This window comes from Tasmannia lanceolata, unplaced genomic scaffold (assembly GCF_043159265.1).
Source record: "Tasmannia lanceolata isolate RefF3 unplaced genomic scaffold, GAP_Taslan_0.1 ptg000037l, whole genome shotgun sequence".
NCBI classification, from domain to species: Eukaryota; Viridiplantae; Streptophyta; class Magnoliopsida; order Canellales; family Winteraceae; genus Tasmannia; species Tasmannia lanceolata.
Genome location: NW_027518714.1, coordinates 17,824,436 through 17,852,208, shown reverse-complemented (window position 1 = coordinate 17,852,208; position 27,773 = coordinate 17,824,436). Strand labels below are relative to the sequence as shown.

The 27,773-nt window shown below is 40.5% G+C and overlaps 1 protein-coding gene across 3 annotated transcripts in view; it reads left to right on the top strand.

Annotated features, from left to right (window-relative positions):
• The first annotated feature begins 1,717 nt into the window (after nt 1–1,717).
• DEG14 (Trypsin family protein with PDZ domain-containing protein) overlaps nt 1,718–27,773 on the top strand; it is a 28,447-nt gene continuing 2,391 nt past the window's right edge. Inside the window, exons 1-9 of one of the 3 annotated variants that reach the window (XM_077373075.1) lie at nt 1,751–1,858; nt 2,186–2,258; nt 7,046–7,130; nt 7,404–7,511; nt 7,609–7,788; nt 7,885–8,012; nt 9,622–9,833; nt 10,300–10,381; nt 15,707–15,849. In XM_077373075.1, the coding sequence (XP_077229190.1) occupies nt 7,106–7,130; nt 7,404–7,511; nt 7,609–7,788; nt 7,885–8,012; nt 9,622–9,833; nt 10,300–10,381; nt 15,707–15,849 (878 nt within the window). In that variant the 5' untranslated portion in view covers nt 1,751–1,858; nt 2,186–2,258; nt 7,046–7,105. Of the gene's footprint in view, nt 2,092–2,185; nt 2,259–7,045; nt 7,131–7,403; nt 7,512–7,608; nt 7,789–7,884; nt 8,013–9,621; nt 9,834–10,299; nt 10,382–15,706; nt 15,850–27,773 lie in introns of all 3 variants that reach the window. The other 2 variants (XM_077373074.1, XM_077373076.1) reach the window with 2 other exon arrangements.

The following is a 27,773-nucleotide window of genomic DNA, read 5'->3' as shown; positions in this document are numbered from 1 at the left end:
ATCACCAACACTCATCCACCCACATATCATCACACACCCAACAAAGAAGCCATTATATCAGAACCACCAATGGAAAAAAAAAACAAGAATCCTAAAAATTAGTCCAATAACCCATAATCTGCAACTCCATTGCAAAAAACCAAACAATGCGAACCCTATTGTACAAAAAAGACCAAAAAAAAGTTGAAAATTAGTGAACAAACCCAAAATCTGCAACCCCATTGCAAATACCCCAAAATTCAGAATACAAATGTACAAAAACACCCAAGAAATAACAAATCAGTGATATAACCCCTAATTTGCAACTCCGTTGCAAAAAACCAAACAATCTGAACCATTGAAATCCGAACCCAGTTTTAACCACCAAAAAACACCCAAAAAAAGATGAAATTAGTCAAAAGATCAATGTGAGAAAAACCCAAAAGATGAAAATTAGTAAAAAGATCAAAATAACTCTCTCCCCATTGCAAATACCCCAGAAATCCGAACCCAGATTTGAACAATGTGAGAAAAACCCCAAAAACCAACCCTAGATCTGAAAAAAAAATCAGAAAAGGGAGTGGGGGTACCTTGCCGGAGAAGGAGCTTGAGAGAAGCCAGAGAGGATGCCTTAAAAAAATAAACCCTAGAAATCAGAGAGAGAGAGAGAGAGAGAGAGAGAGAGAGAGAGAGAGAGAGAGAGGTGAGGGAGTGGGATGTACCGCCGGAGAGGAGCCGGAGAAGACGACTGGTTCGTCGTTCTCTCTGCTCGCTGGTTCGGCTACACGTGAGAGTGAGAGAAAAAAGAGACCCCGACTAATTTGACTTTCCTGTGGGAAAATGAAACAAAATCCCACCGTTTTGGGCGGAAAACAAATCCCGTCTATGCGAGAAAATGTGGTTTTCCACGTCTTTTTTACGTTTTTCCACGTCCTATAAATACGCTTTCTCGTCAATCCAAAAGAACACGTGAAAACACGATTCTCGGGAAAAAAACCGGGTTTTTCCTATCTCGGGGTAGTGCGGGAAGGCAAGTGAACACTGCCTTAGGATTGTGATGCTAAATTAGCAACCAAACACCATAAAATTACCAAAAAAACATTTTTTTCCTTAGGTCATCCTTGAGGATGCCAGGCACGTGGCAATCAAACAGAGTAAGGTCCAAGTAAATCCAATATTTGTCTCCTCCCTATTTACTACTTGGTGGGGTGCAACCAAACAATGGACCAAAAAACGGAAGAAAAGAAAAGAAAAACTGGGTAGGTTTTTGCCAAGTATACCAAAATAGGGATATGTTTATTATTTTGTTAAAGACAAAGGGGCATTTTGTCATAAAATATAGTTACAAATGTATTTTTATTGGGAAATGTTATCAGTACTACTTTATTTTGATGAGGGCACTCCACACTTTATTAAAAGTATGGTATGGACTTCACCATAGGATGATCCAAACCGTCCATTAGATGGACCACAACCTAAATAGGTTGTGCCCCAAAAATCATATCCATAGGTTGATCCTAGCCCTCTGATCTGAATGTTAGAGGGTTGATCCGAACCCTCCATAGATCGGAGGGTTAGACAAACCTATGGAAATAATTTTTGGGGCACAACCTATTTAGGCTGTGGCCCATCTAATGGACGGTTTGGATCATCGTGCGAGCCATACCGTACTTTTAATAAAGTGAGGAGTGCCCTCATAAAAATACGGATAGCATTTCCCTTTTTATTAGGAAAATTGAGACACAAGTAAAAGCTTTAGCGCCTCTCCACGCCACCAGGACTCGTCTAGTTCCCGAAGTTTCTCAAAGTCCCATTTGGCTGTTTGGCAACCTCCGACCGTCAAAGCGCACTTTCGTCCTGCGATTTTTAGGGTTTCTAGGTTCAATCTCTTCCCCTTCTTCTTCTTCATATTGAATATCTGAATTCAAGAATTCTCTAAAAAACCGCAACAGAAATGCTTGTTTGTTTGAATGACAAGATCATTCGCAACTAGAGATAGAACAGAGGCTCACCAGAAACCCTATCTCGCTCTCTCTCTCTCTCTCTCTCTCTCTCTCTCTCTCTCTCCCCTCAGTTAAAACGCAAATCACCACGGCCATGATCCGTTTGCTCGTAAGCACATACTCTCTTTCTCTCCAATTACATGAAAATCTTATTTGAATTGCGGTTTTAATTGATTGAATCGCTTTGATTGATAAATTCTCAGAGACGAAGGGTATTAGCATTGGCTACAGTCAGCGCCGGTGTGATATTGTGGAACAATCGCGAATCCGATAATGGTATTCCTGTTTTCTTCTTCTCATGGATGATTTGTTTTGAGCAATTTTTTTCATCTTCTTCTATTTCATTAGTTTCTATTTTGTTCTTCTTGTCAGACGAAAGTTTAGACAGTGAAAATACGATGAGTTAGGGTTATCTCCCCTGACTCATATCTTTATACTAAAACATAAAGGGATGTACAAAATCCTAAATGCCCTTAGGCAAGTTACATATTCCAACACTCCCCCTCAAGCTGGAATGTAGATATCATACATTCCTAGCTTGTGACATATATCACTCAATCTTGACTTATTTAAGGGCTTTGGAAACATATCAGCTAATTGGTCTCCTGACCGAGTAAACACAGTGCAAATCTCACTTTCTGGATTCTTTGACGGATAAAATGACAATCCATTTCAATATGCTTGGTGCGCTCATGGAAGACTGGATTGTTGGTAATGTATACTGCAGCTTTGTTGTCGCAATAAAGCTGCGAAGGAGAAGATGAAATGAAGCCAATTTCAGAAAGAAGTGAACGTAGCCAAATAAGTTCCGTGCTTGTCTGTGCCATTGCCCTGTATTCAGCCTCTGCACTGGACTTAGCTATAATATCCTGCTTCTTACTCTTCCATGAAACAAGATTGCCACCTACAAATGTACAATACCCAGTGGTGGACCGTGTATCTGCTAGGGATTCAGCCCAATCTGCATCAGAGAAGCCTTCAACTTTCATACGGCCATGTCTTTTGAACATCAATCCCTTCCCTAGAGCCCCTTTCAAATACTTGAGAATCTGTGTCACTGCAGCCCAGTGAGAAGTACGTGGAGAGCTAATATACTGACTGACAACTCTAACAGCATATGAAATATCTGGCCGAGTAACCGTGAGATATATAAGTTTACTGACAAGCCTGCGATACCTGCCAGGATCCTCCAACAACTCTCCTTCTTCTGGAACGAGTTTCACATTATAATCCATGGGTGCAGAAGCTGGTTTAACTCCAAGATTGCCTGTTTCTTTTAGCAAGTCCAAGACATACTTTCTCTGTGATAGGAACAAGCCTCTAGAAGAATGAGCAACCTCTATCCCCAAGAAATACCTGAGCTGACCCAAATCCTTAGTAGAGAATTCCTTTTGCAAGAAGGTTTTCAAACGTTGTATACCTTGTGAATTGCTCCCTGTGATAATTATGTCATCCACATAAGCTATCAACAAAATACACCCAGCTGAAGAGTGATAACTGAAGACTGAGTGATCCACTGCGTATTGTTTCATGCCAAAGCGCATGACTGCCTCACTGAATCTCCCAAACCACGAACGCGGAGATTGTTTGAGGCCATAGAGTTACTTGCGTAGGCGACACACGTAGGAGGAAGTCTCCCCCTGAGCAACAAACCCTGGTGGTTGCTCCATATACACCTCCTCAGTCAGGTCACCATGGAGGAAGGCATTCTTCACATCCAGCTGATGAAGGGGCCAGCTATGATTAACAGCAAGAGACAGGAACACATGGACAGAGGGAATTTTCACAACGGGACTGAATGTCTCAGTGTAGTCAACACTAAAAGTCTGAGTGTATCCTTTCGCGACTAACCGTGCTTTTAAGCGCTCGACAGTACCATCAGGAAGGTATTTGATGGAGAAAACCCACCGACAACCAACAGGACGGGCACCAGCGGGTAGGGAAACCAGATCCCATGTATCATTACTATGAAGAGCGCCCATTTCTAGGTTCATAGCATCACGCCGGCCAGGATGGTCAAGAGCCTCAGCCACTGACTGTGGTAAAGAGATAGAAGACAAGGAGGAAACAAAGCTCTGGAAGGTACTGGTGAGCTTATCATAAGAAATAAAATTCGAAATAGGATGTGCAGTGGAACGGGATCTCGTACGAGATGCAATAGGAGAATCAGAAACAACAGAGGAAGGGGGAAGAGAAGATACCTGAGAGCTGGAGAGAGGGATCATCGGCTCAGAAGATGATTGTGCGAGAGGAGGTAGAAGAGACCTATCTGTAACTTGGCGCCGCTGATACTACTGTGTAATTTTAGGTGGAGCTGGCTTCTCCAACGTGGCAGAAGAAGTAGAAACTGCAGAAGCTGGCCGCACGGAAATAGGAGATGACGGAAGAGAACCAGGTAGATCTGGTAAGGGAAGCGAGACCTCGGACTCGAGAGAAGGGGTGAAAGATGCCGCGCCATGTTGGAAGAATGCCTCAAACTCAAAGAACGTAACATCGGTTGAGACAAACCAGCGACGCAGACGAGGGCTATAGCAACGATAGCCTTTCTGCGTACGGGAATACCCCAGAAAGACACAACGCTCAGACCGGGGATCGAGTTTGTCACGGCCAGGTCCAAGGTGATGAACAAAACAAACGCATCCAAATACACGAGGTGTCAGAGGAAATTGTTCCTTACTAGGAGATAAAATCTCGAAAGAAGAGGCACCCTCTAAGACAGAGGAAGGAAGGCGATTTGCTAAGAAACACTCCGTGAGAAGGGCATCACTCCAGTATGCCTTAGGAAGACTCATCTGAAAAAGAAGAGTGCGACCTACTTCAAGCAAATAACGAAGTTTCCTCTCAGCAACACCATTCTTTTGAGAGGTGTACGCACATGAAGACTGATGTAAAATCCCATGTTGGGAGAGATAGGATTGAAAGCCATTAGTATCAGAAAAATATTCTCTAGCATTGTCAGTTGAAGACATTTAATATTGCAATTATATTGATTCTTAATTTCAGAATGAAATGTGCGAAAAGCAAAGAACACGTCGGATCGACTCTTCAGTAAATATAACCAGGTCATGCGTGAGAAGTCATCAATAAACACAATAAAATACCGAAAGCCAGTAGTAGACGCGACCCTAGAGGGTCCCCATACATCAGAATGGACTAGACACTCGACTAATGATCCGGGACGGAAACGACACACGACGGTGCTTCCCGAGTTCACAGGACTCGCACTGAAAACTAGAAAAGGTCCGGGAACCAGAGAAGTCTGCTGCAGCCGCTGAAGTGAAGGATGCCCCAGGCGACAATGCCACTGAAATGTATCCACAGAGCTATGTAAGACAGTAGGCGGCCGACAGTCAAGACGATAGAGTCCATCTACTTCACGACCCGTTTCAATCGTCTTCTCAGTCGAGAGATCCTGAAATAAACAGTAAGATGAGAAAAATGAGACAGAACAGTGAAGAGATTTAGTAATTTGACTCACTGAAAGTAAACTAAATGGTGATTTTGGTACACATAAAACAGAAGATAAGGTAAGAGCAGGATGAGGGGAGATATGACCAACACCAGTGATAGGGGCAATAAGATACTTCTCGACGGCTGCTTTCCAAGTAACGTAGTTTGCCCCATCCAACTTAACAGTAGTGATATGTGGGAATGATCCATCCACAGAGAGAGATGATGACGAAGAAGACGCCAAAGAGGGTGTCGGACGAACACCAGGAGCCACTCCTGTGGAAGGATTGTCAAGCATCTCCTCCATAACAACAAGCAAGAAAGAAACAGACAATCCAAACCAAGACGAATAGCAGGAGATAACAAAATAGGAGGGCAAACTAGGATACGCCAAGAAAGTTAGACGCGGCTCTAAGAATGACAGGCATCGACGAAGCTTGACAAGAGGGAAGCCATGAGGCATAGAGGGGAGCCGCCAAGACAAACTAGAATCAAAGTAGGGTAAGAGTAAGAGATGAAGATCTAACACATAATAACAAGTAGAAAAGAGTGGGAGGGCTTATATGGGGGTTGAAAAACTTGGGGTGTGAGGCTTACCGACAAACATACTAATTGGGGGCTGGAAAAAAAAATTCTGGTGCGAGGCGAAACACAGCCCTGGAAATTTATTTCCAGGAAAGTGATTTTGTGGGGGGTCAGGAAATATTTTCTTGGAAAATTTTGGGGGTTGCAGATCCTTGGTCCTGGAAAAGGTTTTCCAAGTTGGCGAGAAAATATTTTCCTGAAAAATTTTGGGGGGGTGCAGATCCTCGGTCCTGGAAAAAGATTTCCGATTTGGTGGGAAAATATTTTCCTGGAAAATTTGGGGGGGGGGGGGGGGCAAATCCTCGTTCTTGGAAAATGTTTTGGGGGTTGCTGCGCGGGGGTACAGGACTCGTGGTGGAAGGGGAGCCTGGTGCCTTCGGCTCGGAGGGAACGACTCCTTCTCGAGAGGAAAAAGACTGCGTGCTGGTATACATCGGATGAAACTTGGCCCGGAGTTGGGTTTCGTAGCGAGAGGGGTGGTGGAGAAGATGGAGGCTGATAGAGAACCCTAGGGATCAGAAAACCTTAAGGCTCTGATACCATGTTAGACGAAAGTTTAGACAGAGAAAATAGGATGAGTTAGGGTTATCTCCCCCTGACTCATATCTTTATACTAAAACATAAAGGGATGTACAAAGTCCTAAATGCCCTTAGGCAAGTTACATATTCCAACACTTCTTTTATTTTTCTAGATTTGAAGTTTCGATGTGTATCTGTTAAGGTTTAGGCTTGGGACTCTACTTATTGTGATGTTTATAACATAGTAATTGGATTGAAACTGTTGACATTTTATTTGAATGCTGATTGAAAATTTTGACATTTACGTGCTTATCTCTTCAAGGATTGTGATTATTTTTATTCTCCTTTGTTTGGTTAAATGGGAACTATCCATTGCTGATTCATGTTGATCAGTAACTGTATTATGATGTGGGTTCCTTTGTTGCAAAAGGTGGGCTCCATCTTGGATTTTCACTAGTTTTGGACTTTTGGCTGACCAGTTTTGATTTTGGTCACGTGGGGCCGACCAGGTTGATGGTCTAATAGTTCATAGTCGGAGCACATGAGCAATGTAGGCATGCTGCATCATAATGCACCGCAAATGCATCTCATTAGGTTATGCCCTTTGTTAAATTTATGGGTTTGATTTTTTAGTTTTTATTATTTTCTAAATTTTGAAATGTTTAGTTTATTGTTTGGCACCCACAAGCCTGACGTTCAGGATGGTTATTAATTCTGATATCTTTTGTTTTGAAAATGTTGAAGTTTTTCATCACCATCTTCCAAATGTTTATTTCTAGGATTTTCCTCCTGCCAAACCCATAGGATGCAATTTCTTTTTGCTTTTTCTCTACAATAATTTGTGCTTTGTATTGAATAAATTTTCAGAAACAACCGTGTCAGTATCCCCACCATTGCGTGAGTTATTGTTGCAGCCATGGCGGTCTTTGCAGGAACGTCCTCTGGTATCTATGTGGCATCAGTTTGTAACTTCAGGTTTGAAACTTTTTAAGATCTGCAATGTTGCATATCTTTCAGGTTGCTTATTTTCATTAGAGATACATAATCTTTTTTTTTTTCACATGCAATTTAGGGCATCTCCCATTACAATTTTCCAGAACTGGTTCTTTTCCATCAACTGATTTGACAAAGGAAACTTCTGGAGACTCTGGGGATAATGCTAAATGTTGTCCTGGGTGTTTCGGTAGAAATTCCATTGCCACAGCTGCAGCTATGGTTGGTCCTGCTGTTGTCAATCTATCCGTCACACAAGGTGATTTTTCTTTAAAGCTATTTTACTGAAAGTATATTTCTCATTCATTTTAAGCTCTTGAATTTTTTTAGGGCAATTATTTAAATTCTTTTTCAGGATTTCATGGAATGACCCTGGGGAAGAGTATAGGCTCTGGAACAATCATTGATTCTGATGGTACAATCTTAACTTGTGCCCATGTTGTTGTAGATTTTCAAAGCACAAGAAGTGTTTCCAAGGGAAAGGTTCGTACTGGCATAGAATATTCATTCGAATTTCTTCCTTTATACTTTCAGCATAGTTTTGCTATGCATTTTTTTATATCCTCGTCTCTTTGTAATGTGGAGGTTTTACGACTGTGTTGCATGGATTCTTTGCCCCACCTATGCCGAATCCGAATCGACAAGTTTCAACACGCGAACCGGACATGGATTCACATGGATTCTTGTCGTAGCTGTATCCCGCACAGATCCCTTTTTTTCCAGGCGAATCCGTTGTCTCTTTTAAAATGTGAATACTGTATATTTTTCCTTTAAACACGTTTTCTTCTTAACTTTTAAAAAAAAAATAAAAGCACAGTCCGTCCTCTCTTAATAAAAAACCTAGTTCGTCAACCCTCCACCCTCGAATATCGACCCCCTTCACCCTTCTTCTTCTTCAACTCGCTTAATAAAAACCCTAATGTCTCGACCCTCCACCCTCAAAATTTTCACCAATATATATATATATATATATATATGAGAAAACGGTTCCTACACATGTGTAGAGAGTTCTCTACACACTAGCATAAAATACAATGGAGGCCCACATTGTTTGGGTGATCTAAGCCATCCATTTTAAAGGCCCTCACATAGATAGGGTGTCTACAAAAAATCAGATCCATAGCATCATCCCAACCCTACGATTTGTGGAGGTAAAATGGATGTCTTTAAACCTTCACAAATTAGTCCATTTTTTGCCTCCACAGTTCGAATGGTTAGGATGTTCCTATGGATCTGATTTTTTGTGGACACCCTATCTATGTGAGGGCCTTAAAAATGAATGGTTTGGATCACCCAAATAATGTGGCCCCCACTGTTTTTTAAGCTAGTGTGTAGAGAACTTATCTACACATATGTGTAGGAACCGTTTTCTCTCTCTCTCTCTCTCTCTCTCTCTCTCTCTATATATATATATATATATATATATATATATTTTTTTTTTTTTTAATTTTAAATTTTATTTGTGTTGATTTGGATGCCATCTAGTTGGAATACCCATGGTCTCCAGCATTGTTTCCACCCATTTCATGCCACATGACCTCTGTCATGAACCCTCGTGGAGCTAGCTCTCTGCCCCATCCTTGCCAAAACCACCCTTCTTCCTTCTTGCAATGCCAGTGATGTTCTTCCCCTTCCCCCACACACCCACCCACTTACTTTTCTTTCCCACGCCACTACTGCTCCTGCTCTCTTTGTTGTCCCTAACTTTGGTTCCCTGGTTTGGAGGAGGGGACTCTAGTGGTTTCTATAAAGTGTAGTTTGCTTTCTCTTCTTTAACTCTGATTTGATCCAAAGGCATCAAATGATGCTTCTACTTCATCTGTCTCGCTAGGAATGAGTGTTCATTTAACTCGTTGCCTATTTCTATCGAATACCACCTCCCCACCATTTTAAACCCCATAGTTGAGTGGAGGGAATCCAATATTCTACCAGTTATTCCCACATGGCAAAAGATTGTCTATCTTGTGGATGAGAATGAATAGTCCTTTCTTTACTCGTGTTTTAAATATGAACCGTGTGCTGCTGAATTATGTATACCATAGCTTTCCAGACCTTCCTGATATGTTCATATTAGAAATCAATAAAATGACAGGTTGATGTGACTTTGCAAGATGGTCGAACATTTGAGGGTACTGTGGTCAATGCTGATTTTCAGTCTGACATTGCTGTTGTGAAGATCAAATCAAAAACTCCATTGCCAGCAGCAAAACTTGGGTCTTCATACAAGCTTCATCCTGGGGACTGGGTGGTCGCTTTGGGCTGTCCACTTTCTTTGCAAAATACAATTACGGCTGGTATTGTGAGGTAATTACTTATAGGGAATTTTTTGCTTTCACCTCCGTCTAGAGGAAAAAATATTTTCTAAGTGATAAATTTAAAGCTTCCCTGCTTCTCTTGTGAATGTTTATGGATAATTTCATCTTCCATTTCTTAAAGTCGAATGATCCTATTCAGACAGGTCTGTTACACATGTGTGTCCACATTCAATTGCGATTGTCAGTCTGATCGGTTGATCTATCCATCTGATCAATGTTGTTTCGGTCGATCTGGTTAGATTTTAGGTCAAGCTGGGGCCCACATCCATCCTGTTTATGATATATTTACGTAGGCAGTAATTGGGTAGGTGATGCAGTTGTTCATAATTCGTCTCCATAGACTTTTGAGCGAGTCCAAGTCTACCCGCCCGGGGGGGGGGGGGGGGGGGGGGATGTTTGATGCCAATGGCCCACTACTGAAAGTTTTCTGTTTTCATTTTGTTTTCTCAATGTAGCTGTGTTGACCGCAAAAGCAGCGATTTAGGCCTTGGAGGAATGCGGAGGGAGTATCTACAGACTGATTGCGCAATCAATGAGGTACGATTACCCGTTCCTTTTGCGTGGTAAACCTGAACTTGTTATTCATGTATTCTATGTCGATTACAACTTGGGTTTAATTTTTCTTTATTGGGCGTGATGTTTACGTTTTATTGGTTATATTTTAATGTTTAAGAGTTTCTAATGATTTTTATATTGAATATTGGATGCTTATTTTTTCTCAGAACGTTCTAATTTGTTAAGAGATTTCATACAAAGCAATTCAATAAATGTGCCAATTGACACTGAAGTAATGCAGTGCTGCTATGTTATTTTGCTGTGTTTTGTCTTGAATTTTCTAGGTTATGAGGCAACATATTTTTGGTTTCCTAATATTTGGATAGTAATTAATTACCAAGGAAATGGATATACTTCGACCCTTAATGAGTAAAATCAAAGATGCTTACTTTGTGTATATATGAAGCAGTTCAGGACTTTGTGGAAAATTGTGCCGGATACAAGCCACTGGATTGTGTTTGTTTTGTCTAATTTGCCAACATCAGCATTGAGCTCATTTGATTGTTGAAATGATTAGTATTTGTTCTGCAAATAGTCTGGAAACTATTTTCATAGGGTTTGAACAAGACAAGGAAGCAGAGGACCATCACATTTTTGGGATAAAATTTCAACCATGAATCTAGGCCATTTAAAAGACGAGACGAGCACCTTTGAACTTTGGTTGAGGTTGAATGAATGGCCTATTGCCAATTACACAAAGTTATACTGATATTGTGAATTCTTTTCAATGTACATCATTGGTTTGATCCTTACTTGGAGTCTAGCTTTGGTAATCCCTCTTAGGTTTTTTGTTGCACATGCGAATATTTCACCAGTCTGAACCAAAAGAAAAGAAATAGTGCTATGACTACCTCAAAGCAATTGAGTTGAGTGGCTTTCTGCATAGTTTTAAATTTCAACCAAAACCGACAATAGAAATGTTTCCGTTTTCATCTCCACTGAAACGCATACCTAAACCTAAACCTAAACCGTAAGGGTATTGATATACTTTATTAGTATGTGTTACATACACACACATGTATGAATTGCGTGTGAAATGTACTATGTATTGAATTACGCGACAACGCATGTCTCTAGGTTTTACCATTATAGATGATTGTCTTGCTTATGTGATGGTCTCTAAGTGTATATTTGTTCTTATTCTAGCATTCCTGAAGTTTCATCTTAAAATTCTATTATTTGCATATGTTCCGTGATATTATTGAATTTTCACCGAAATTTCCAACCAAAACGAATCATTTTCGTTTCCGTGGCGACAGAAATCGAAACTGAAAACAAAATTTAAAATTTCCAACTAAGACTGAGTCGTTTTCTTTTCCGTGGCGACAGAAATTGAAACTGAAACCAAGCTTTAAAACCTTGGTTTTCAGCCCTTTCTCAGCAAGACGCTGAGCATCCAGCAGAATATGTGTCGTGGTTGAATGGCTGGTCACTTCAACTGTGGAATTTCAAATTGTCTGAGCAATTTCTTACATATGTAGATTACAATCACTAAAAGGTTGCTCGAGATTGCTTTCTTTGTAATCATCCATTTGGATGTCACACTTGTGTTTTCAAAGACTATTAGCTCTTCAAAGTTATGTTCAGCCCATTCAGGGCCATGGAAGTTCAAATGGGTCAAATTCAAACCCATTCTTTCTGGCCCGATTGATTTATAATGCAATGGTAGATAATGATATTCATGATCAAAGAGGTATATAATGATTTTCATGTTCAAAGAGGCTTTCTAGATGAAGCGATTTCCAGTATGTCGAAAAATGAAAGAAATATTCCACCCAGAGAGAATGTACTTTCAGGCAACTAGTTATGTGAGAGATGAGCATTCTATTGTGTAGAATGGAACTGTCCTAGTTTTTATAAGCATTGTTTTAAATTTTCACTGAAATCGATACGAAAAGACTGAAAATTTTCTGTTTCCATCCCCACTAAAACACATCAAAATTGAAACACATAACGAAACCAAAACCGTAAGTGTATTAGTGGTATACTATATCAGTACATCTTAAATAATTATGCATATATAATTTGCATGTGAAATGTGGTCAATGTATTATTTATATGAATTACATGTCAAATGTGGGATGAACTGAATTATTAGACATGTGACAATGAATGTCACTAGGTTTTTGAAGTTTTTAAATCATAATGCGTGGTTTTTTTCCTCATGTGATGATTTTTTAGTATTTATTTGGGTTTATTCCTGTACTTCCTGATGTTTCATCTTAAATGTCCATTATTTGTACATGCTTTCATACATTTCTGTAGTTTTGTATGATTTATACTGAAATTTCCCACGGAGACCGAAACGTTTCAATTTCCATTCTGATCGAAACTGAAACCAAATTTTAAAAACTTGTTCATGGGATTGTGTTGTCCCCATAGTAGAATTGTAAGAGTGTAGGTCCTTATTAAAAATAAAGGGAGGAAAATTAGTGAAATAATCAGAGATAAACATGAAAAGTAAGAGCAACCATAAATACTGTAAAATTGCTGAGGCAAAAAATAAATAATTGAATCATGGGCATTCCAACAAAAGAAAGGCCACGCTTTCACTAGTCTTTCTATTCGCCTTCTAGGATCGTCATTTGCGACAGGCCCAATTGTTGTGTTCGACATGATACGATACTTATACTTATAGCAGATACTACATGGGTATTCCCTTTGGATTAACTATAATGCTACTTGTTTGCTAGATTTATATATTTGCAATTTAAAATTCGAGTGTAACGGGTCTTCTTTCATTGTCAATACATTATCAATTCGTCTTTCTAAGTTAAATTTACATGAGTTTTTAACTTGTGTTCTTCTTATGCCATATCATGGATGGGATACCTGTATCCTATGTTGCATGGATTCGGATTCGAGTGTCGGGATCCGACACGGATTCGGCAAGCCGCCAAAAGTAGGATTCGGATTCAGTAATTTTTAAACGAAATAACATTTTCAAAATTAAAAATTTGAATATATATATATATATATATATATATATATATATATATAGGATAGAGTTGTTGCGCTCGAGCACAGAAACAGGGTGGGGCCACATTTTGGGTGGGATCCAAATCATTCATTTGATGGGCCCTTTCATGGGTAGGGTGTCCACCAAAAATCAGCTCCATTGGATCACCTTAGGGCGTCCATTTGTGGGGCCAAAAATTCACAGATTTGTGGACAAACAGTATCTGTCCATTTTTGGCCCCACAAATGGACACCCATTGGTGATCCAATGGAGCTGATTTTTGGAAGGCCACCCATCCATGATGGGGCCTTCCAAATGAATGGTTAGGATCACCCCCCCAATGGCCCCATCCCACTGTGTGCTCGAGCGCAGCAACCCTTTTCTCATATATATATATATATATATAGAGGAAGTCTAGACTGAAGGGAGCCCTTGCAAAAAAGAGGTGAAAGGGCTCCCCCATTGGCTGCACATCACCATCATGGTTGACTTTTCAGCCGTTATTAATGCATGATGGTGATGTGCAGCCAATAGGAGAGCCCTTTCACCTCTTTTTTGCAAGGGCTCCCTTCAGTCTAGAATTCCTCATATATATATATATATGTGTGTGTGTGTGTGTGTGTGTTTGTGTGTGTGTGTGTGTGTGTGTGCAAGTGTATATAAAAGGGTGGTCCAGTATATATATATATATATATATATATATATATATATATATATATATATATATATTCTGGGGAGGGCAAGATGTACGCAGCGTCGCAGCCTTACCCCTACTTTGCAGAGAGGCTGTTTACGCGACTCGAACCCGTGACCACCATGTCACAATGGAGCAACCTTACCGTTGTGCCAAGGCTTGCCCTCTATTTTCCCTTTATATATATGTATGTATATGCATGTGTATATATTCATGAAAAATTTGAGGGTAGAAGGTTGTTGCGAGTTCTGTATTAAGAGAGTCGAGGGAGGAAAGGGAGTCGATGCTCGAGGGTCGAGGTGCTAGGGTTTTTATTAAAAGTGCATGGGTTGTGCTTTCATATAAAAAAAGATAAGAAAACATATTTAAAGGGAAAATATACATGATTCGCTTTTAAAAAGAAACAACGATGAATCGGATTCGCCCGAAAAAAACAAGATTTGTGCGGGACACGGCTATGACAAGAATCCGGGTGTGTCCCACGTGAATCCATGGCTGATTCGCATGTGGAGACGTGTCGACATGGATTCGGCATAGGAGGGCAAAGAATCCATGCAACATAGCCTGTATCTATATCTGCGTCTTGTATTTGGAAAATGCAATGTGCCATATCTCCTGCACTGGTTTCTGAATATGAATCTCTAGTAATCATAGGCCATGAGGTGAAGCCCTCTCTTCCAAAATAGGATTTGTCATAGAAAGTAGCCACCATTGCAACACTTGAGAACAAAATTATTAAAATTCATCTTCTTTTCTTCCTTTTATATTTGTTTGTCACGAGTTTTCTAGAGATTGGTCGAGCCTCACTCAATTGATAGTTCTCTATGCGGAAACCATAAGGTCATTTGTTAGATTTTTATTCAAGATTACCTACCCAAGAAAAGGAAGAGAGTTTCCTAATTATGGTTGCTGAAACATTGGGTGACCACACTGCTGCTGTCTGAAGCATTTCTCCAAGAGAGTTTATTTGCTGCCTCCAGGCCCTAGCAGTTTATGGTTGGTATTAGCTAACAACATTCATAATGGGATTATTTTCAGGCGGTAACAGTTTGACTAGGGATCAACTTATTTCTCAACAATCTGGACTACAGCAGGCTTCCCTTCGGATTAGACTACTAAATCAGTTTAGTCTCCTAAGGGTTAAAGTGATGCCAGAAAACTTCACTTTCATCCACCTAGCATTTAATTTGATTGAAAAAATTTCTTTCATTTAACTTTGTAGGAGTTAGAGCTTTCTACTCTTATTTGAAGTGGGATTTTTTGAGGAATCTGTCAACGGCCATGTGTCCGGATTACAGTGTGAATATTAGCATGTCGAGTAACTATTATTCCACTCCTTATAGGTATTTTTGCTAAGGAGATCTAGTGAATGTCCCAACCTTTTGAGGAATGCTAAACTGAAGGGCGTCCTTTCAAAAACCAGCCGCAAGGGCGCCCCATTGGATCCACATCATCAAATCTCATTAATTCTTGCATTACTTTTACATTTTTCAGTGCTATTATAAATGCACTTTGATGACATGGATCGAATGGGGGCATCCTTGCGTCTTTTTTTTTTTGCATGGGTGCCCTTCAGTTTAGCAATCCTCCAACCTTTTATATGGTTTTTATAGCTATTTGTTTAGCGTTACCTTTTTCTTCTTTTGTGCCACAGGGGAACTCTGGGGGACCCCTTGTTAATCTCGATGGTGAAGTCGTAGGAGTTAATATTATGAAGATTTTGGCTGCTGATGGTTTGAGCTTTGCTGTACCAATTGACTCAGTTGCTAAAATTATAGATCACTTCAAGAAAAATGGGTATGCTTTATGCCCCTGCATTAATTCAACCTTTTCTTGTTTCATCTCCACTATATTATATTAAACAGTTAATTAAAAAAAAATAAAAATTCTTTTGAATAGTTTTCTCTTAATGGTTACATTGTTTCTTTTCTTCCTGACTAGAGCTTTTATCTATTAATTATTTACGAGGATATTTTCACATCTGATTATGTTTTTTTGCAGTACATAATGTCAAAGACCTGTTGTTATGAAATTTTACTCATAGTGATTTTAATATGTCTCAACTGATGGCATTAATGTGCAGATTAGTTTCACATGGGTCTAGTAATAACCTTCTCAGGTGTCACCTGTCCACTACTTTTTTTTTTTGAATGGGTAACCTCCAGTAATCTACAGAAGTGGCAGGATCGTGAATATTATCAATTGCACCTCTGTCGATATCCTTCAAGAAATCTGTACATGAATGGGCTTCCTCCTCAAGATAACCAACAATTATGTGGGTCGGTTTCGGAGAAAGGAGATAGGGCACAAAGAGACATTGAAGAAGACTCCCTACACAGTGAGAACAAGCAGCCTCTCGAACCATTCATCATCATCCAGTGCATCCTCTCATTCTGTTCTATTTCTAGCAAAGCCTTGATCCAGACACCGCTGTGCTAGAATTTGTGAAGAAATCTAAGATGCATTAGGATCCTTCCCACCATTCCCGGAGCAGCTGCTCCAATTTTGAGCATCATAGCCAAGGATTGAAATTTCGGTTTCGGCCTACTTGACGCCCATGCATTGACATCAGAAGAGTCACCTTCGCTGATTAGAGGTCCATTCATTGATTTTGCATACCAGCTCAATCCCCACAGAAGTGTTCTTTCTTGTTTCTTCTGACTCATTGGAATTACACACCCACCACCGGCTAGAAAATTATAACAATTTGGTTCCATTAGAGTTATGGAAAATACCTTCAATGTTCGTTTGTCCTGGGTTACCTTTTGAGCTATCATCAAAGTCTAGTTTGATCCAGCCCATGGGGAGTGGGTGCCACCTCTTATCTTCATTCAGATTTGGCTTTAAACAAGTCATTTGTAGCAAGTGAAATCCGATCCACCAGAAGATTAACTAGGTCTGAGAAAATCTCGTTGATATATGTTGCAACCCAAAACTTCAGACTTTAGTTTGCTTCCATGGGTTTGCTGCTTGCATTGCCTAGAATGTCTTAGTCTAGATATATGTGACCTTGCTGGAATGAGAATATTCCTCATTTCAATAGAGGAAATTGTCCATGCATGTACATTATGCAAACAAGCCTATTTCTAGGAGCAGACCTGGATGTTTCTTTGAGCTTTTCTACTCAATTGGAATAAGCCATTGAGCACTCAAATAGAAGTTAATAAGATTGTAGTTTGGTAACTTTCTACATTCATGCTTATGTGTCTGTAACCTAATTGGGTCTAACTTGACAGGTAAATTGCGACCAACCGAGAGCCTCATTTGATGGCACAATCGAAAACAGTTGCATGTGAGCATTTATTCTGTTAAGTTCAGTTGAGAAACACCACAATTTCCTCAGCGATAACAGATTTATGAATGCCATTCTGTGCTCTTTTATTTCAATCTGAAGAGGTGGAATTCCTAAGCCCGGCTGATTAGACTTTGAATATCGCATGTGGATGAGTGAATTGTGCCTAGCATACTTTGGTTTGCCGATTAAAACAGGTTGTTAAAGAATAAAATCAGATCTCTCAAGATCTTAGATTGATTAGGCATAGTTTAGGCATACTGATTTGAATAGGTAATTAGATTAGATTATGTTTATCTCTTTCCGTTCTTATCAGTATCTCTTTCTATGTTTATCCCATGAGTGTTCTATATAAACACTCTTTGGGCTCTTTGTAATGTATCCAAGATTTAGTGAAATATCAGAATTTATCATGGTATCAAAGTAGGTCGATCGGACCTAGCACAATCCATCAAGCTTCGTTCTCCGGCGGACGGCCGCCGGCCGTCCGCCCGGTCACAATAAGCCCTTAGTTTTTTCTCTCTCTTCTATTTCCTTGCTCTCTTCCAATCTCTTCTCGAACAATCAGAAATCACCGCTGTCCACCATCCCCACGGGATTGTTCGTTCAATGTGCCTTTGCATTTCTTGTTCGGCCTCCAAACCGTAGCCCAAAGCCGCTCTCTCCTTGTTCTCTTTGAGGTTAATACAAACTGCAAATTCCATTTCCCGGAAACTTTTGTTGTCATTTCTAAATATCCATTGACACAGTGAATCCCAGCCCTTACGGGTTTCTAGTTGACATGCCGGGCATATGCAATCTCTTCTCCTTCACAAACAAGCACCATGGCACCAGGCTGAAAGTTTTCGCTTGTGAAAGCACAGCCGAACCAGCCACCTATCCTCAACTTGCTACTCCTTTGGTCTGCAAAAATGGCAATTTTTACTTTCTCCATTTCGCATAAGAGAACTTCTCTTTTCCCTCTTTTTTTGGGTTGCGTATCCAATACATAACCTAATGTTTGAAAATATTGCCATCTGAGAAAAGTTTCCTACAGTTTTATTCCAAACCCATCTTTTGATTTTGATAATGGCACATCCTTCCATCTTTACCCAATTATCTTTTTTTTGCTCCCCTTCCTCTATCCTATGTGAAGAACATATCCCCATGTTGATAACTGCAGCCCCTTCATTTGTCTTGCACAAGAGTTGCTTGTTGTCATGTCTTTCCTGATGTCACTAAAGTTTACCTTGAGTCCTTCGTTGTCACTCATCTCGCATCTCTTTTCTCCCATATTCTGATTTTTTCAATTCTTCTTTTCCTATTTCAGTTGAGGTGCCTTTCTTAAGGTGCGTGCCTGAAATATCCAATCCTTTCGGTTGAGGTACTTCATTGAAGTGCGTGCCCGAGAGTGTAATTCTCTTCCATGAGGATCGGTATCTGGTATCTAAAGCCGACCCATGTTCTTGCCCATTGAGCATTGGTCCATAGTGACCCTTTCCTACAAGGATCGGTATTCTAAAATCGACCCGTGAAGAACTCGCCCATCGAGGGTTGAGGTCCATCCAGTCCATTGTGACTCATCTTTCAAGCGACACATCTACGGCATCAATCATCGTAATTACATTTGGCAACAGATATCAATTATCACCATTGGCGGACATTTCTCATCCACTTTCAATTGGGTGAATCAACTGGAGGATTCAAACTACATTTCTTAATTTGGGATATCTTATTTGGGGAATTTTATTGTAATCAAACGTATATCGATTTTCAATCCATATATGTTTGAGGGGGCATGTTAGAGAATAAAATCAGATCTCTCAAGATCTTAGATTGATTAGGCATAGTTTAGGCATACTGATTTGAATAGGTAATTAGATTAGATTATGTTTATCTCTTTCCTTTCTTATCAGTATCTCTTTTTATGTTTATCCCATGAGTGTTCTATATAAACACTCTTTGGGCTCTTTGTAATGTATCCAAGAATAATAGAAAATATTCTCTTCAAAATTTAACACAGGTCAACACCAGTAACCCCTTGACATCTCTTCCGTGCCCTGACCTGCATTACCGAGCCACAAAGAGCTTGTCATGACTTACCAAACGGTCCACTGCACCGATGAAGGATTATGCTTTTGATTGATCTTTGGTATACCCCTCTATCAGTCAAACCATATAATCACACTCTGGCCCCTCTATCAGTCTCTAAATCGTTTAGGTTTAGGTTCGGAAATGCATGCTGCTCTTCTGGGAGGGGTATTTTCATGTGTTCTATTAGTTTACCATCTTTAGTGTTGTAAAGTTTTTTTTTAAGAGGTAACAATTTTATTAATAACCCAGAATAAAGAGTACCGCAGGGGGACAAGGAGTCACCCTAGGGAGTGACTCGTAGAATGACTCACAGGCGTAGATCTGCGAATGCGTTGGCCAATAGCTTGGCCAAGGAGGGGGTGGAATTGGACCAACCAAGGGTCGTCACGTCAGATCTGTTCAGACCGGCCTCTATTTGATTTTCAGGAATTTCCATCTTTTGCACTTTGGGAGCCATTAATTTCAGTGTTATAAAGTTGTACCCATGGTTTGAAATTTCGACCGCAATCCGAAATTTCGGATTTCGGTCAACACTAAAACCGAAAAGGCCGAAATCCGAAATTGCTGAAATAAATTTCGGCCGAAATTTCAGAAATTTCGTCAATTTCAGCGAAATTTAATAAAAAATATTAAATTCTTATTCCTTTACCAAATTTCAGTTTCGGCTGGGTCCAAAATTTCAAACCATGGTTGTACCTGATAAAATATATTGCAACAATTTGAGTTTGGATTCAATTATCCTCATGTTCTGCTAAGGTATCAACATGGTTGTCCTTGTAGCTCCAGAGAGCTGCATAAGCCTGATCTTGATTCCTGCTAGAACAACCATAAAGACCGATTTAGAGGGTACCTCGTTTGGTAAAAATGGCTTTCACCCAGAGCTTCACCCTGAAGTCAACCTCCAATGCTCTCAATCTTTGGTTCTAGGTGCACTATAAAAATGATAAGTAGCTGATGGTTCGTGTATTGCTGAGGAGTAATCAACTGGCCTCCCTGTTGACATTGAGAATTCTCTGATCCTATTATCTTTTTTGACGCGCTAACTAGTAATATGGTACCAATCTCTGTTTAAGATGGTAGTCGAAAATTGCCATTCTCTCTCTCTCAGCTCTCATTCTAGCAAGTCTATCCGCTTCGCTATTTGCCGATCTCCTAACATTTGCCGATCTCCTAACATGACGAATGGAGATATTATGATCCGTCGCTCGATCCAAAATCCCCCCAATGGCATGCGTGAATCTCCACAGATGAGTATGGCTACCGTCCAACATCTTATGACGTTAAGAGAATCCCCTCCACAATTAAGCTTCTCAAATCTTTACTCTCAACCAACCTAAATCCCTATATAACCACCCCCACTTCAGCTTCATTGGAATCAGTGATCCCTATTGGGCCCGAAAAAGCCCATCTGGTCACCCCCCTATAAGACCTTAGTAGTCCACCAACACCGGGCAGCTCTGGATAGACTTAATTCCCATGATCAGGGGGATTCCATCTAGGAGTCTGCACCTGTACTTGTTCTCTAACAACACAAATCTATCTCCAACATTGCCAAAGATCACTGGTTCCTCTCCTCTCCGTACCTCAATTATATAGAACCCCCCCCCCCCCCCCCTCCCCCCCCTGATAGGTTTAGGCACCTCTTCCCACCTTACTAGTGGCATCTTCTTATGGTTTGGTCCTCCCCATAGAATCTACTCTGGATTGCTCGATTTGTTTGATCACACTCAAGGTTCTGAAAATCGGAATCGAATTGTAAATCGTAACAGGGTTCGAATCGTAAATCGTAAGATTTTTCAGATTTATATATAAAAATGAGAAAAAATATTTAAAAATATAAAAAGGTAAAAACTACGAATAAAATGAGTAATTATCTATTTTCCATTCGAAACTATTAAATTAAATATAAAATTCCATGATTAGTAATCCGAAGCACAAACCGTATTCATTGCACAATAAATTACTCAACAAAGCACAAACTATTTTCATCATATAATTTTCTTTTTTTGAAAAGGTAACAAATATTTTCATCATATAATAAATCATTATATAATTTATCACAACAGTAAACAAAGCACATACTCAAATCTATAATAATCATCATACAAAGAAATGTCAGCAATAAACAAAGCATTTTGAAATTATTTTCATTTTGAAATCACAATCAGTTCTCAAAATCCAAAACAGACAGAATCGTAAAAATCGCATGATTCAAAGCCGAATCGTACTTGGATCGTAAGATTTTTACACAAAAAGATTCTTCGTCCGATTTGAATTGTTCAACCCCCGAATCGATTTGAATCGTAAGATTCAAGTCGTAAATCGTAAGATGTTAACAAGAGAGATTACGCTTATAGGGCATTTAAAGACAGAGAGATGATAAATTGGAATATTCACCAAGACCGTTTTTATGAGAGTAATTCTGCCTCCTAGAGAATCTAGATTTCGCTCCCAAGTGTCTAGCCTTCTTTCCACTCTTTCATCTATCAGGTCCCATAGTCTCATGTGAGGTCTCCACTTGTATAGAGGAACACCGAGATGCAACGTTGGAAGTGGTCCACAGTACACCCAAGTAACCCAACCGGGCTGGCAGTCTCTTCTTCTGATGTATTAACTCCAATCAAGCTTGATTTGCGAAAGTTTGACCTTTGCCCAATTAGTATTTCATAGCAACGAAGGATGACCTTTAGCTTTAAAACTCATCATTTTTTGCCTCATTGAACACGAGGTATCATCCACAAATTGTATGCATGTAACTACTACCTCATTCTCCCCAATTTTAAACTCATCCACAAATTGTATGCATGTAACTACTACCTCATGCTCCCCAATTTTAAACCCATCAATCAGCCCATTCATTCTTCCTTTATCAATCATTCTAGTAAGTGTCTCGGGTACTATCGGAAAAAGTAAAGGAGAGAGGATATCTCTCTATCTTAGCCCTCTGGTTGATCTGAAGAAGCCTTTTGGGGATCCAGTAATTAGAATCGAGAACCATGCTGACGATGCACATCTCATTATCTATGCTCTCCAGCTTTCACCTTAGATAATCCAAGTAGTCCCACTCTACTCTGTCATATGCCTTTTTCATATACAGCTTGTACACTACGCCTTTCGGCACATTCTTTAGGTAGTAATCCACCGCTTCACCTGCAATTAACACACCATCAATGCTGACTGGTTATGTGAAATAATCTTGGGTAACACCTTTTTGAGCCGATCTTCTAGTACTTTGGCTAGGGCTTTATATAGACTCTCCACTAGATTAGTCATGGCCCCCGTGCTCCCGTCCATGACTAATCCCTCATAGAATTCTTTAAAGAATCCCATGATATTCTCCTTTACTCATTCACAACAACTATGGAAGAAGGTCATGCAGAAACCATCTAGACCGGGGCTCGGTCCGTCCTCTTCATCAAATGGCTTCTGAAGGAATTCTCATTCCAGGTCGGCTAATGTACCGAATTCCACCGTATGAGGCATTCACCTCCCTCAGATAATAAGCCCTTGTAGAACTCCATAATTTCCTTCATAATAACATCCTTTTCCTCCTTGGGATCCCCACCCAACTGCAAAGCAGTAATTCTATTTCCTCTACCTCGTGCACTTGCTATTAAAGATGTTTCTTGGTCGAGCTCATGGTGCTCTGATCTACAACCATTTCCTTTGGGGAAATTTGTTATTTGGAAGCACAGGAGAGTCATGGGAATATCATATTTCTCCAATAAAACATCATGTGCTCACTTGTTGGTTATCATAATTCAAGGTCCCATTGTCAACATCTAACCGTCCAGATTTCACTTACTCGTAAGAATCTTTGTGGTAAGGCGATGCAATGGTTACAATTCAGTGATTAAAGAAGTGCATCCTTCGTGGAGAATTTCCTTATATTTTTCGAGAGATTGAGGCCTATTGCTCTTTTTATTTGGAGACGTGTTTTTCCCATCTTTATCGTGAAGATGACACAAATAATGATAAATTAGCGAGCTTAGGGGTTAATTGTATTAATGTAATTTTTTGGTGAGGAATGCTGTATTTCTCATCTTTTCAGTCACGGGAATATAATATTTCTCCAATAAAACATCATGTGCTCACTTGTTAGTTATGATAATTTAAGGTCCCATTGCCGACATCAAATTGCCAGATTTCACCAGCTCATAAGAATTTTGGTGGTAAGGCGATGCCATGGTGACAATTCAGTGATTAAAGAAGTGCGTCCGTCTTGGAGATTTTCCTTAAACATGCTACACCTCCTTTTCTTTTTAAGGAAGCACTTTTTAGAAAAAAAATCTTGCCCATAGATTAGTTTCTCTCTTCAATATCATATAATCTAGGACTTTTATGGTTTAGATGTAGTTACTGAATCAAATACGAACTCTCTCTTTCCGAAAAGCTTCTCTTCGGGTGAAAGCTCCCCTCTCATCTCTCTCTAACGCTTCTCTTCCGGTGACTTGAGGGCCCAAGCCCTTCTTGCTCCTCCTCGACTTTGTAGGGCCCAAGCCCTTCACGATTCCTTCACTTTTAAGGTAATGGCGGAAAGAAGAAACAAAAGGACGGAGAGAAAAAAAGGTATCACAAAAAGGCATCATAGGCCAAACTGAGGGATATTTCAGACGAGGGGATTGGGGATGTATAGTATGCAACTATCAAAATTTTAAATGGCGCAAGGTTTGTAGAAGATGTAAGGTGGAAAAAGTGGTCTGCCTATTGTACCATTTAAACCTATGAACGAAGCCCTTCAAACCTGAAACGCGGAGGAGGAGAAGATCTGGCCAGACTCTTGGGAAACCTTAGTTATTGTGAGGAATGGAGTACCAGCGATCCTGGTAGCTGGAAAGAAAGTCGATAAAAGGCAACAGATCTTAAAATCATGCCTGATTGGAAAACTAAAGCAACCTGTGTGGAACCTAGAAGATCTATGGGGTTGGGCTAAATGGTTCTGGGATCTCCCCACTTTACCTAAACCATCCATTCTCGCTTCTAATGAAGTCCTGTTTATGTTTGAGGACGAAAACATGGCGACTAAACTAAAGCAATTGGGGGGAAAAGCTTATGGCCATTATTTACTTTCTCTTAGAGAATGGAATTCGGGTTACCGGCAAGGAGCTAAAGCAATTTGGGTTAGATTACTAGGAATCCCACTTCACGCGTGGGCTACATCAATGGTGGAAGCTCTGGGGAAGCTATTTGGTACAGTCCTTGAAACATATATGAAAGGGCATCACGAGGATTGTATGAGTTTTGCGTCGGCAAGAATCTTCGCTCCAGTGTGGAAAATCTCAAGATCGTGTGTCGACCTATGGGTTCGCGATAGCTGCTTCAAAATAAGCGTTGAGGTTGCTGACCCCCAATCGGTGGCTAGGGAAGAGGATCGAGGGGAAATTAGAATCCTAGGAGAAGAATCCCAAACCTCGTGCCTGACTGGAGGAATATTCTCCGGTGCAAGTCTAGGACCAGAAGAGGTGGGGGAAGTCACCGGAAATTGGATCGGCATATTCCAGCGACTCAGCAACGGCTGGAAAGACGATTGTTGCCCCCTGCAGCCACGTGTCTGGAATTTGGACGATACTGGTCCCAAGCATCATTTCTGCGCTCAGAGGGAGATTTCAAATTTCAAAGGCCTCTGTTAGACTCATTTCCGAAAGTCACCAGGCCATACATCATCACGAAGATACGTGCTGACTTAACGGATAAGGCAATAGGACAAAAATTGACTTTCCTGCCCCTCTTATCGCCAAGATTGCAAAAAAAAGGTTGACCAAGCCCTGGGAATCCTAAAACAAGGATTGAAGCAATCTGGATCTTTAGGATTGATCGCAAAGGGATGAATTCTCATATGGACGTCGGTGAAGAAAAGGAAAATTCTCAGCCAAGCCCTCGGTGAGAAACCTCCTAAGGGAACTTCTGGAAGTACACATATCCAGTTTGAGAACCCCTGCTCTAAGACAGGTCTAAAACCCCACGGAAGTTTACAATATATACTCTTTGCCTTGGGGAGGCGGGCCCTTCGCGGATTCAAGGACGGAGAGGAGTCCTCGCCTGAGAGGACTGTGAAGTCATTGGGAGTATTCATCCTCGCTCCCAATGAAGATAGGCTTCTAGAACATTAGGGGATTAAGGGAAAATAGAAAGTTACAGGCGGTGAAAAATTTTATTTACCAGAATTGGCTAGACTTAGTGGCCATCATTGAATCCAAGCTAATGTGGGTGACATATATCATCATTAATAAGACATGGGGCAGAAATCAGCGAGAATGGATAGCAAAGGATGCCGTGGGTATAGCAGGTGGGATCATAGTAATTTGGAGAGAAGGTAGATTCCGTCGGGAGGAAGTCAAGATGGGAAGATTCTTGATCTCGATCATCTTTTCCTCTCCTGATTGGAATGAAAAATGGATGCTTACGGTTGTGTATGGAGTATGGACTGGTTAGAGCTTCAGAGAGACGAGAACTTTGGTATGACCTGATGAATGCTCGAAAATCTTGGCAGGGTGCGTGGATACTTGGGAGTGACTAACATGATCAGATTCCCATCAGAGAAGAATACACATACTAGAATTACTACTAGCATGAGGAATTTCTCAAATTTTATTCAAGAGCATGAACTGATAGACCTCCCACTGCATGGAGCGAGGTTTACCTGGTCTAACAATCAGGATCGACTTGTAATGACCAGAATTGACCGTGCCCTTATCATTCGAGAATGGGAGGATGCTTCCCTCTAATTTCTCAGAAGGCGCTCCCAAGGTTACCTGTCTGACCACAACGCAATCATCCTGAAAATCTCTAATTTCTCTGGGGGGCCACGACCGTTTAGGTTTGACCTGGATCTGCTGGAGGTACCAGGCTTTGAAGACAAGGTCAAGTTATGTTGGGAAGAAATCAAAATCAGAGGCTGGAAAGGATATGTCCTATTCCAAATATTGAAGGGACTCAAACTTAAAATTAAAGAATGGCAAAAGGTGGTTGATGAAGATACCACTCGAAGGAGGGAGGAGATTTCGAATAGCTTGGTCACTCTAGAGAACAGAGAGGAGGAGGGCCCACTATCAGCGGAGGAAGAATCAGATCGTTTAAAACTTTTGGAGGAAAACGAGATGATCCTACGAAGAGAAGAGATCCGATGGAGACAAAAATCATGCGCCTTGTGGCTTAAAGCAGGAGACATGAACTCGAAGTTTTTCCACAAAACAGCCAACTCACGAAGGCGAATCAATTCGATTAATTGCTTTAGGCACGGAGATTCAATAATTGAAGACCCAAACCTTATCAAATCTAAAATTGTGGAATTCTACTCGGTGCTATACACAAGGCCCCTGGAGTGGCGACCGAAGATGCAGGGCTTTCAATTCAAATGCATTACTCATAGCCATAGAATAATGCTGGATCGGAATTTCATAGACAGAGCCCCGGGCCCGGATGGTTTTCCGATGGCATTTTTTCAACACTTTTGGAACATCCTTAAGGGTGACATTATGGCTTTTTTCCAAGAATTCCAGCATAGGGGCATTATCAGTGAGGCAGCAGCAAAAGCAACCTTCATTGCACTAGTCCCTAAAAAAGAAGGCGTTATTGGGATCAAGGACTTTCGTCCCATTAGCCTCATGCATAACATTCCCAAAATTGCAGCTAAGCTACTCGCAAGAAGAGTGAAAAATATCATGAGGGATATTATATCCCACTTCCAAGGAGCCTTCGTTGAATCGAGGCAAATTTTGGATGGTGTTCTAATTGCCAATGAACTTATTGACTCGGTGAAGGGAAGTGGATGTTCGGGGTTAGTATTTAAAATAGACATAGAAAAGGCCTACGATCATGTAGATTGGGATGTCCTAGATTTTATGCAAGAAAAGATGGTATTTGGTCCAAAATGGAGGCAATGGGTTAGATCGCTTATAGCATTTAACTCTTTCTCAATCATCATCAATGGTTCAGCGGAGAGATACTTCAAGGTGTCAAGGGGTATCCGTCAGGGGGACCCATTAGCACCATATCTGTTCATAATGGTGGTCGAGGCCCTCAGTCAGATGCTGACGAGAGCGAACCAAATAGGCCTAATCCGCGGGCTGCAATATGGGCCTTCAGGCGAAGAAATAACTCATCTCCAATTCATGGACGACACACTACTCTTCCTGCAAAACAACTCCCAGGCAATGATATCATAAAGATATTTAAGTGGTTTGAGGTTACCTCGGGTCTTAAAATCAATTTCAGCAAAAAGTATGCTCCTGGGAATTAACATGGACCAGATCGAGGTTCAAAGATTGGCAACGCTAATTGAGTGTAGTGCTGGGACCTTCCTTGTATCTTACCTAGGTTTACCCTTAGGATTTGGCATATCGTCGGCTGCCCAATG